General features: G+C 37.9%; 1 protein-coding gene across 2 annotated transcripts in view; it reads left to right on the top strand.

Moving 5' to 3' along the window:
* The window catches only part of PIK3C2G (phosphatidylinositol-4-phosphate 3-kinase catalytic subunit type 2 gamma), a 387,527-nt gene that overhangs the window by 75,147 nt on the left and 300,161 nt on the right, over window positions 1-12,219 (top strand). Inside the window, exon 11 of one of the 2 annotated variants that reach the window (XM_081592336.1) lies at window positions 7,774-7,896. The exons of the other annotated variant lie outside the window; for it this stretch is intronic. Coding sequence (XP_081448462.1) covers window positions 7,774-7,896 — 123 coding nt within the window. The remainder of the gene's footprint in view (window positions 1-7,773; window positions 7,897-12,219) is intronic. 2 annotated transcript variants of the gene reach the window in all.

Genomic DNA, 12,219 nt, shown 5'->3' with positions numbered 1-12,219 from the left:
GAATAGGCAGGTGAGTTCTTTACCATAGTGCCACCTGGAAAGCCCAAATAAGGTCATTTGTACTTTTTTTTTTAAGATTCCACTGTTAAGTGATATCACACAATTTTTGTCTTTCTCCATCTAACTTTACTCAGTATGAAAATGTCTAAGTTCATTCATGTTGCTGCCAATGGCATTATTTTATTCTTTTTTATGTCTGAGTAATATCCCATTGTATATATGTATCACATCTTCTTTATCCATTCCTCTATTGATAGACATTTAGGTTGCATCCATGTCCTGGCTATTGTAAATAGTGCTGCAATGAACATTGTGTTGCATGATTTTCTCAAGATATATGCCCAGGAATGGGATTGCTAGATCATATGGTAGCTCTATTTTTAGTTTTTTAAGGAACCTACATACTGTTCTCCATAGTGGCAATACCAATTTACATTCCCACCAACGGTGTAGGAGAGTTCCCTTTCCTCTACACCTTCTCCAGCACTTATTGTTTGTAGATTGTCTGATAATGGCCATTCTGACCAGTATGAAGTGGTACCTCATTGTAGTTTTTATTTGATCTTTCTTCTTTTAATGTAAGCATTTATTGCTTTAAACTTCTTTTTTAGAACTGATTTTGCTGTATCTCATAAGTTTTGTTATGGTATGTGTTTTCACATTTTACGATATTTTCTAATTTCCCTTTTGATTTCTCTTTGACACATTGGTTGTTCAAAAGTACTCATTTCTACTGCATGATCTCACTTATATAGAATCTAAAAAGCAAAATGAAAACAGACTCTCAGAGAACACCAAGTGGTTGCCAGAAGGAAAGGGGTGGGTTGGGGGTGAAATAGGTGAGGAGAATTGAGCGGCATAAATCTCCAGTTATATAACTAATAAGTCACATGGATGTATTAATAATATACAGCATAAGAAACATGAATCAATAATATTGTAATACCTTTGTATGAGGTTACTTATCATGATGGTTACTTATCATGGTCATCATTTCATAATGTATGCAAACATCAGATCATTATATAGTACCTGGAACTAATGTAATATTGTACAATAACTACATTTCAGTAAAATAAAAAAAGAAACAGAAACTAAGAAGTGTTAATTAACATTAATATGAGAATTTTTACAGTTTTTTTTTTCTGCCACTGATTTCTATTTGTATTCCATTGTGGTCAGAAAGTATACTTGGTATGATTTCAATTTTTTTAAATTTGTTAAGACTCGTTCCTTGACCATTTTGTGATCTTTGCTAGAGAAAGATCGAGCTTGAGAAGAAAGCATATCGCCCTGAGGTTAGGTGGAATGTCCTATAAATGTCTATTAGGTTCATTTGCACTATAGTGTTATTAAAACCCTCTGTTTCCTTATTGAGCTTCTGTCTGGTTGTTCTATTCATTGTAACCAGTACTGAGATCTTCTGTTATTATTGTGCTATTTTCTAGTTCTCCTTTTCATCCCTTCAATGTTTGCTTAATATTTCTGCTTCAATTTGGGGTGCATGTATATTTACAGCTATTGTATCCTCTTGGTAAATTGACCTCTTCATCATTATATAATGTTTTTGTCTGTTGTGACAGCTTTAACTTAAAGTCTATTTTGTCTTGTATAAGTATGGCGACTCCTGCTCTTTTGATTATCATATATGGAACATCTTTTTCTGTCCTATCACTTTCAGATGTGTCCTTAAATCTAAAGTATATCTCTTGTAGACAGCATATGGCTGGATCTTGTTTACTAATCCATTCAGTTATGCTGTTTCTTCTCATTGTAGAATGTAATTTATATCTAATGTAATTAATGATAGAGAAGGACTTACTTTTGCCATTTTTTGCATTGTTTTCTGTCTTGTAGCATTTTTGTCCCTCTTTTCCTGTCTTGCCACTTTCTTTTGTGTCCTGATGAGTTTTTATACTGATACGCTTCAATTCCTGTCTTATTTTCTTTTGTGTATCATCTATATCGTGGTTGCTTTCTTTGTGGTGACAATGGGCCTTCAGTTCAGTTCAGTCACTCAGTCATGTCCGACTCTTTGCGACCCCATGAACCACAGCACGTGAGGCCTCCCTGTCCATGACCAACTCCCGGAGTCCACCCAAACCCATGTCCATTAAGTCAGTGATGCCATCCAACCATCTCATCCTCTGTCATCACCTTCTTCTCCTGCCCTCAATCTTTCCCACCATCAGGGTCTTTTCCAATGAGTCAGCTCATCGCATCAGGTAGTCAGAGTATTGGAGTTTCAGCTTCAACATCAGTCCTTCCAATGAAAACCCAGGACTGATCTCCTTTAGGATGGACTGGTTGGATCTCCTTGCAGTCCAAAGGACTCTCAAGAGTCTTCTGCAACACCACAGTTCAAAAACATCAATTCTTCGGCACTCAGCTTTCTTCAGAGTCCAACTCTCACATCCATACATGACCACTGGAAAAACCATAGTCTTGACTAGACAGACCTCTGTGGACAAAGTAATGTCTCTGCTTTTTAATATGCTGTCTAGGTTGGTCATAACTTTCCTTTCAAGGAATAAGTGTCTTTTCATTTCATGGCTGCAATCACCACCTGCAGTGATTTCGGAGCCCAGAAAAATAAAATCAGCCACTGTTGCCCCATCTATTTGCCATAAAGTGATGGGACCAGATGCCATGATCTTAGTTTTCTGAATGTTCAGCTTTAAGTCAACTTTTTCACACTCCTCTTTCACTTTCATCAAGAGGCTCTTTAGTTCTTCTTCACTCTCTGCATTAAGGGTGGTGTCATCTGCATATCTGAGGTTATTGATATTTCTCCCAGCAATCTTGATTCCAGCTTGTGCTTCATCCAGCCCAGCATTTCTCATGATGTACTCTGCATATAAGTTAAATAAGCAGGGTGACAATATACAGCCTTGACGTACTCCTTTTCCTATTTGGAACCAGTATGTTGTTCCATGTCCAGTTCTAACTGTTGCTTCTTGACCTGCATACAAGTTTCTCAAGAGGCTGGTTAGATGGTCTGGTATTCCCATCTCTTTCAGACTTTTCCACAGTTTATTGCTATCCACACAGTCAAAGGCTTTGGCATAGTCAATAAAGCAGAAATAGATGTTTTTCTGGAACTCTCTTGTTTTTTCAATGATCCAGCGGATGTTGGCAATTTGATCTCTGGTTCCTCTGCCTTTTCTAAAACCAGCTTGAACATCTGGAAGTTCACGGTTCATGTATTGCTGAAGCCTGACTTGGAGAATTTTGAGCATTGCTTTACTAGCCTGTGAGATGAGTGCAATTGTGTGGTAGTTTGAGCATTCTTTGGCATTGCCTTTCTTTGGGATTGGGATAAAAACTGACCTTTTCCAATCCTGTGGCCTCTGCTGAGTTTTCCAAATTTGCTGGCATATTGAGTGCAGCACTTTCACAGCATCATCTTTTAGGATTTGAAATAGCTCAACTGGAATTCCATCACCTCCACTAGCTTTGTTGGTAGTGATGCTTTCTAAGCCCCACTTGACTTTACATTCCAGGATGTCTGGCTCTAGGTGAGCGATCACACCATCGTGATTATCTGGGTCGTGAAGATCTTTTTTGTACAGTTCTTCTGTGTATTCTTGCCACCTCTTCTTAATATCTGCTGCTTCTGTTAGGTCCCTACCATTTCTGTCCTTTATCGAGCCCATCTTTGCATGAAATATTCCCTTGGTATCTCTAATTTTCTTGAAGAGATCTCTAGTCTTTCCCATTCTGTTGTTTTCCTCTATTTCTTTGCATTGATCATTGAGGAAGGCTTTCTTATCTCTCCTTGCTCTTCTTTGGAACTCTGCATTCAAATGGATATATCTTTCCTTTTCTCCTTTGCTTTTCGCTTCTCTTCTTTTCCCAGCTATTTGTAAGGCCTCCTCAGACAGCCATTTTACTTTTTTGTATTTCTTTTTCTTGGGGACGGTCTTGATCCCTGTCTCCTGTACAATGTTATGAACCTCCGTCCATAGTTCATCAGGCATTCTGTCTATCAGATCTAGTCCCTTAAAGCCGTGAAGAGATACCCCACATCCAAGGTAAGAGAAAACCAAGTAAGACGGTAGGCACTGAGAGAGGGCATCAGAGAGCAGACAGACTGAAATAACAATCACAGACAACTAGCCAATCTGATTACATGGACCACAGCCTTGTCTAACTCAATGGGCTTTACATAAAACATATTATACTTAAAACATTGTTTTATGCTGATAATAACTTCACTTTTTAAAATTTTGTTATAACTTCACTTTAGTCATATACAAAAACTCTACTCTTCTTCCTCCATCATACTTTATGTTATTAATATCACAAATTACATCTTCTTAAATTTTATGTATTGTTACCATTAAAGTGTTCTATACTTTGTCCTTTTAAATTCTATAGTAGAGTTAAAAGTTATTCATGTATCACCATTACAGTCTTACAGTATTCTGTATTTTCTATATGTTTCCCTTTATGCTCTCCTGTTGCTATCTAACATCCTTTCATTTCCACTTGAAGGACTCCCTTTAGCATTTCATGTTGAGTCAGGTCTAGTGCTGATGAACTCCCTAAGCTTTTTACCTGAGGAAGTATTTATTTCTCCTTCATTTTTGAAGGACAGCTTTGCCAGATACAATATTTTTTTTCTTTCAGAACTTTGAATATATCCTCTCACTCCCTTTGGCCTTCAAGGTTTCTGCTGAGAAATCTGCTGAAAAACTGATGAGATCCCTTTTATGTGGCAGATCACTTTTCTCTTGCTGCTTTCAAAGTTCTCTCTTTGTGTTTGACTTCCGATAGTTTAATTTTAATGTGTTTTAGTATAGTCTTCCTTGGGCTCGTCCTAGTTTAGCCCACCAGGCTTCTTGAAATTGGATTTCCATTTCCTTTCCAACAATTAATAAGTTTTCAGCCATTATTTCCTCAGATCAGCTTTCTGCCTCTTTCTCTCAGTCATCTTCTGGGACTCAAATTATGTGTTTGTTTGTCCTGTTGATTGTGTCCCGTAAGTCCCTTAGACTTTCTCCACTCTTCATTTTTCTTTTTTCTCTGAATAATTTCAAATACCTATGTTTGAGCTCACTGATTTTTTTCTTCTGCCTGATCCAGTCTGTTATTGAACCCACCTATTGATTTTTTTCAATTCAGTTTTTGTATTCTTCAGCTCCAAAATTTCTTCTTAATATTTTTATGTTTTTTTAATATTCTCATTTTGCTTATGCATTATTTTTCTGAGCTTATTGAGCATGTGTGTGTATATATATGTATATATTTTATTCTTTGTCAGATAGTTCATATACTTCCATTTCTTTAAGATTGATTTCTGGAGATTTTTCTTTTAGCATAAACCAACTCTCCACAAATTTGATGTATTCATAACATTTCATGAAGTTGGTCAATATGGTGATGTGACAACTTACCCATTTGTGAGGGAAATAAAAGAGTGTTAGTTCTGTGTCTGCACTTGTTGCTTTAATTCGCCTGTTATAAAGGTCTTTGCTTTCTAGCCCTGGCACCATTTTATGTTGATATGTTTCAAAGAAACTTGGCTTTGCAGTGAACAACACTTGAGTGTTGTTTGCATTTTCTCTTTGGTTTCTAATTTTGTTCTTTCATTGAGAGACCTGGTAGAGAAAAGACTAGAGGATCTTTGTAATGTCAGTTAGATTCATACAAAATTATTGACTTTGAAGATGGTAAGTTAATCTAGCCTAACCTCCTTTTTCATCCTTTCATTCTCAGAAATGATTTAGAAATGCATTTTGACTCTCATGGCTTCCCTTGTGGCTCTGTTGATAAAGAATCTGCCTGCCATGCAGGAGACCTGGGTTTGATCCCTGGGTTGGGAGGATCCCCTAGAGAAGGGAAAGGCTACCCACTTCAGTATTTTGGCCTAGAGAATCCCATGGATTGTATAGTCCATGGGGTCGCAAAGAGTCGGACATGACTGAGCGACTTTCACTTCACTTCTGGAGATTTATCTTGTTCCTTTGGTTGGGCCCGTGTTTTCCTCTCTCATTGTATACCTTATTTTACTTTGTATTGAGATTTGAGCATTAAAAAAAAAAGAAAAAAACAGCTACCTCTCCCAGTCCTTATGGACTGGTTTCATACAGGGAAAGAATTGTTGCTTTAAAAAAAGATGCACAGCGTGAGAGTTGTGAGTTAAGTTTTATTTGGGGCAATATGAGGACTCCAGTCTGTGAGACAGCACCTCAGATAGCTCTGAAAAACTGCTCCAAAGAGGCAGGGGGGAAGGACAGCATATATGTGACTTTGGTGAATGGGGAGTACATGCAATGAAGCATGTATTTTTTTGTAGAAAGCTTCTGTTGGTCTCGTGAAGCTTCAGCTAGTCACAAGAAACGATTGTTTTAGTGCTTTTCTAGATATGAAGGATTTTGGTGCTTTTCTAGATATGAGGAGAATCAAGAATGGGGCTCATAAAATCAGTTCCTAAAAATATCTTACTATCTATAAGACCCGTCCTTGCCAGTTTCCAGAAGCACAGAGTGTCTCATTTCTGCTGTCTACCCTGAACTTCTTCAAGGGGTGTTGGAGGTCAGCAACTGCAGTAGCACGTGATTTAATCCTTGTAGAGGTAGATGGCAAGCACCCATGACAAATGCTAATTTGTGGTTAAATGAATGTTACCAATCAGCTAGAGATTTGGGGATTTTCAAACCTTTCTTGTAGGTGCATCCTCCCTGGATTTGTCTGTGTAAATTCACACTTAGAGAGGTTTTACTTCTTTTGTCAAGAACTTGAATTTCTTGTTTCATCTAGTGTGGTCCTTCCTGCTGGTTCTCCATAAGCTGCCCAGCTCTTTTTTGTTCTCAGTTGAGCGCCAGCATCCAGAGTATGCCTTGTCCCATAGATGCTCTGGTGCATGAGACATAAACCAGACCCTCACACAGCCTCTAAAGAAAGTCAAACTGTTGGATGCACACTGCACTCTCCCTGCTCCCCTCTCTTCCTGCCAATTCAGAGATCATCAGATTACATCAGCCTCTGCCTATGGGCCCCACAAATCCTCTGGAGCAGCAGCAAGCCTCCCAGCTCTTCTTTGTTCTCCTAAATCCATGGCCCCTGGGCATCTAGAGTATATCATATCCTGTTGGAATCACAATCCAGATTTTTCCCAAGGGAGAAGCTGGGAGTTGGGGGTTTTCTCCTGTTCATTTTGCACTGAGCTGGGGGAAAAGGTGAGTTAGTTTGTGCTAGTTTAGACCACTCACTGCCTTTGTTTTCAGAGGCCCCCAACTTGGCACTGATTCCTGTTCAGCACTCAGATTCAGGCAAGAGAGAAACCAGTACCTTAGATAAACTCCTAAAAAGTCTGAATGTCAGACATATGTTCCAGTTTTCTCTTTCCCACCCCAGGGAGAAGATAGGAGTTGGGAGGTCTCTCCTGGTCACATGACACTCTGCTCAGAGAAAGGGCTCTGCAAAATGAGTGCCATGAATTTTCCTACTGATTTCTTTGTGACTGGTTTTGCACTTGGGTGCAAGAGCCTTTTAACTTGTTTATAGATTTCTTGCAAAGGAAACTGATCCATGTACTGTTGTTGAATTGGTGTCTCCAGCAAGGGAAAAAGGGTCTCAGACTTCCCATTCTGCGATTTTGCTTTGCTGAAGCCACCAAGCATAAATTCTTCGTAATTTTTAAAGTACACTTTGTACAAGCAAACAACACTTTATCATTTGACTTTTAACTATAAAATAACTGACCCATATAGAAAACTGCTTCCTTCACAGTGTTCAGCTTATTGAATCAATGTTGTTTCTTTTTAGCTATAAAGCATTTTCTTTCTCCTGTTGGCTTACATATGCTGGAAAGAAGCTGTGCCAAGTGAGAAACTGCAGAAATATTCCCGTCAAAAAGTTGTTTTTTTTCTTGGTCAACTGGAATGAAACGTAAGTTTAATCTTTATTCTGGAAAGGTTTTTTGTCTGATAAAGACCGGAATTCCTTCCACCTCCCCTCTACCCTGCTGCTTTTTAAGTGAAAGATATAATTTTTTTAATGTAGCCAGTTGATATGATTCAGAGATGTGGTAAATATGCTAAGCATACTAGGTAACTGACTTCAGTTCAACAGATTACAGGTACCTTTAAAAATCTAGATAAATATCCAATCTATATTATTGAGCTGCTCAAAGAGGGAAATTGGGGAAAGGAGAATTATTAATCATTTCTAGACTGTGGATAAAAGGAATACCCTCTATTTGGTGTTGGAAGGAGACAGATTGCAGTTTTAACAAAGAAGAAAGATGTCACCTAATGACATATGTAATCTCTATTTTCCCCCAAAAGCCAATCGAAAATTTATTTAAACAATCAAGTTTTTGTACAGTAACTATCTATGCATTGTGTAAAATGTCATCTAATTTGGGATAATCAACTCCTACCAAGATCTTTATTTATTTATTTATTTATTTATTTTATTTTCAAATTTTATCCCTAACAGCTAAAGCAGCATCAGACACAGTAAGAGTCCAGTAAATGTGGCTTGGCAAGTGAATGAATTTTATATAATAAGTGACTCCTCAAAAATATATTAACCAGCTCAGTTACTAGAATTAGGAGACCCTGGTTCAATTCCTGGGTCAGGAAGATCCCCTGGAGAAGGGAAAGTCTACCCACTCCAGTATTCTGGCATGGAGAATTCCATAGACTGTATAGTCCATGGGATCACAAAGTGTCGGACACGACTGAGTGACTTTCACTTGACTTTTCACTTTTCTTCTGACTTAACTAAAATTTATCCATGGTTGTTTTCAATTGACAAATATGTGCCATCATTTAAACAATTCAAGAGAAAAATTTCCTAATTCTAAAATCAATTTCAGAGAAAAAATCTCAAAAGAAATGGAAATTATTAGTATTAGTGGAATAACTACATTGGTATACTTTTCTTCTTGTCCTTCAAGAGCTCATCAGTGTTATCCTTCCTGTGGAGTTTCTCTGATTCCCCCAAGAGTTAGTTACTTTAACCCAGAATTCTTTTTTTTTTTTTTTTTTGGTCCTTCAAATCTCTTTATTTTTTTTCAAACTTTAAACTTTTTATTTTGTATTGGGATATAGCCGATTCACAATATTGTGGTAGTTTCAGATGAATGGTGAAATGATTCACCCATACATATACATGTATCCATTCTCCTCCAAACTACCCCCCATCCAAGCTGACACATAACATTGAGTAGAGTTCTATGTGTTATACAATAGGTCCTTGTTGGTTATCCATTTTGAATATAGTAGTGTGCATGTGAATTATTTTCATTTTATTTCATTAAAAATATATTTATTTACCATTTTCCTAGGTGCCTGGCCTGTAGCATCCTTTATATATCTTATTGACATATACCCTTTAGTTCAGTTCAGTTCAGTCGCTCAGTCGTGTCCAGCTCTTTGTGACCCCATGAATCACACCACGCCAGGCCTCCCTGTCCATCACCAACTCCCGGAGTTTACCCAAACCCATGTCCATCGAGTCGGTGATGTCATCCAGCCATCTCATCCTCTGTCGTCCCCTTCTCCTCCTGCCCCCAATCCTTCCCAGCATTAGGATCTTTTCCAATGAGTCAACTCTTCGCATGAGGTGGCCAAAGTATTGGAGTTTCAGCTTCAACATCAGTCCTTCCAATGAACACCCAGGGCTGATCTCCTTTAGGATGGACTGGTTGGATCTTCTTGCAGTCCAAGGGACTCTCAAGAGTCTTCTCCATCACCACAGTTCAAAAGCATCAATTCTTCGGTGCTCAGCTTTCTTCACCTTTGAACTCTCACATCCATACGTGACTACTGGAAAAACCATAGCCTTGACTAGACGGACTTTTGTTGGCAGAGTAATGTCTCTGTTTTTCAATATGCTATCTAGGTTGGTCACAACCTTCCTTCCAAGGAGTAAGCGTCTTTTAATTTCATGGCTGCAATCACCATCAGCAGTGATTTTGAAGCCCAAAAAAATAAAGTCTGACACTGTTTCCACTGTTTCCCCATCTATTTCCCATGAGGTGATGGGACCAGATGCCATGATCTTAGTTTTCTGAATGTTGAGCTTTAAGCCAACTTTTTCACTCTCCTCTTTCACTTTCATCAAGAGGCTCTTTAGTTCTTTTTCGCTTTCTTCCATAAGGGTGGTGTCATCTGCATATCTGAGGTTATTGATATTTCTCCTGGCAATCTTGATTCCAGCTTGTGTTTCTTCCAGCCCAGCGTTTCTCATGATGTACTCTGCATATAAGTTAAATAAGCAGGGTGACAATATACAGCCTTGATGTACTCCTTTTCCTATTTGGAACCAGTCTGTTGTTCCATGTCCAGTTCTAACTGTTGCTTCCTGACCTGCATACAGGTTTCTCAAGAGACAGGTCAGATGGTGTGGTATTCCCATCTCTTCCAGAATTTTCCACAGTTTGTTGTGATCCACACAGTCAAAGGCTTTGGCATAGTCAATAAAGCAGAAGTAGATGTTTTTCTGGAACTCTCTTGCTTTTTTGATGATCCGCCAGATGTTGGCAATTTGATCTCTGGTTTCTCTGCCTTTTCTAAAACCAGCTTGAATATCTGGAAGTTCACGGATCACGTAATTGCATATTTTATTACTATACTGTAAATCTGAGGACATAAACTTTGTTTAATAATATGTGACATAGATTTTGACTGCTTATTGCATTCCAGTCATCAGAGTTTACCCCCCAAACATATTATCTCATCTACACTTAATAACAAAAATGCATAGAGCTATTGTCATCTCCATTTTATAGATCGGAATATTGACGTTTATGAAGCTTAATTAACTTGGCCAGGTCCCACACCCAGCAAATGGCAGAACTAGTGCTCAGTTGCACTCTGACTCCAAAGCTGAGGTTTTTACTGTGATTTTCATACTTTCTTACAACATATAAAATCTTAGGCTGAATATTTATATTCTGTAAATAGTTCTTAATCTTAAACTTAAAAAAAAAAACAAAAGAAACTCTGCTTTATTGTTTCAACAGCAGCCATGCCATTTTTCTCTCTACTTTGCAGCAAAACCCTTCCAAAGAGTTGTCTGTATTCACTTTCTTCAGCTTTTTCCCCTGCTCTAAAACATACTCCAGTCAGGCTTTCATCATCTCTTCTCCACTGGGATTGATCATTAGAGTCACCAGTGGCCTGCAGAGCTGAATCTGATGTTTGTTTCTCTGTCTTCATCTTGCATAATCTATTAGGAGCTGTTTCCCACATTCTTTTAACTTTCCTCCTCCCTCACTGGACATTCCTTCTCCGTATCCTTTTCTTTTCCCAGGCTGCTCATAGTCTTAGCCCTTAAGCTTCCTCTGTTGTATCTGTATTTATAGCCTTAGTTTTCTCTTATAGTCAAATAGCTTTAAATGCCATCTGTATGCCAGCAACTCCCAAATTTATATCACCAACCCAGGCATCTGTCACAAACTTCATACTTATTCACTCAACATGTTTAAAACTAAACTCTTGATCTTACACTCCAAATTTGTCCTACCCATGGATGGCCACCCTGGATGATCATTTCCAGTTTGGGTTGTTTAGATCAGATCCTTAGCCTGAAATTCCTTCTCTCAGACCCATGTCTCAGATATCCTACTGGCTCTCTCCTCAGAATATATCCAGAGTGTTATTTCTTGTCGCTTTCATTTGTCTAGGCCACCATCATATCTCCTCTGTATTCCTACAACTGCCTTGTAATAGTCACCCTACTTTTCTTGCACCTTTATAATCCTTCTCATACAACAGCTCAAGTAACCTCTTTCAAAATGTAAGTCAGGCTACACCACTCTGCTGTTTTATAATCCTGAAATGGCTCCCTCTTTCACTCAGACAAAAGTCAAAGTCCTTACAATGGTCCATTATTTTATATCAGTATTAATAGGGGAATTCTACACAGTGTAACTTTTTAAATCTCCAAATTTCCTATCAAAAAGTTATTCTGATTTTAGAAAAACTGTCTCATATAGAAGCAAAGAATGTTTAAGAAAAATTTTAGTTTTTACTCATTTTTAAATAGTAGAGTAAGGCAAGCATATGGTTAAAATTTGAAGTTTGTAGATATAGAGAAGCAATCTTATTTCACTTATTGAATTATCTCAAAATATTTTTCTTCCTTTTTTGTGTAAAGTTCATTCCTTTGATTTTTCAATAGCCATGTATAAGTTAATAAAAAAGATTTCTCAGTGACTATGAGATTATTCTGGCTTAAAAATCCATATGTATTCAAGAA

This window comes from Giraffa tippelskirchi, chromosome 4 (assembly GCF_054371585.1).
Source record: "Giraffa tippelskirchi isolate mGirTip1 chromosome 4, T2T-mGirTip1v1.2.pri, whole genome shotgun sequence".
Taxonomy (NCBI): domain Eukaryota; kingdom Metazoa; phylum Chordata; class Mammalia; order Artiodactyla; family Giraffidae; genus Giraffa; species Giraffa tippelskirchi.
This window is presented reverse-complemented; position numbering and strand designations above follow the sequence as displayed.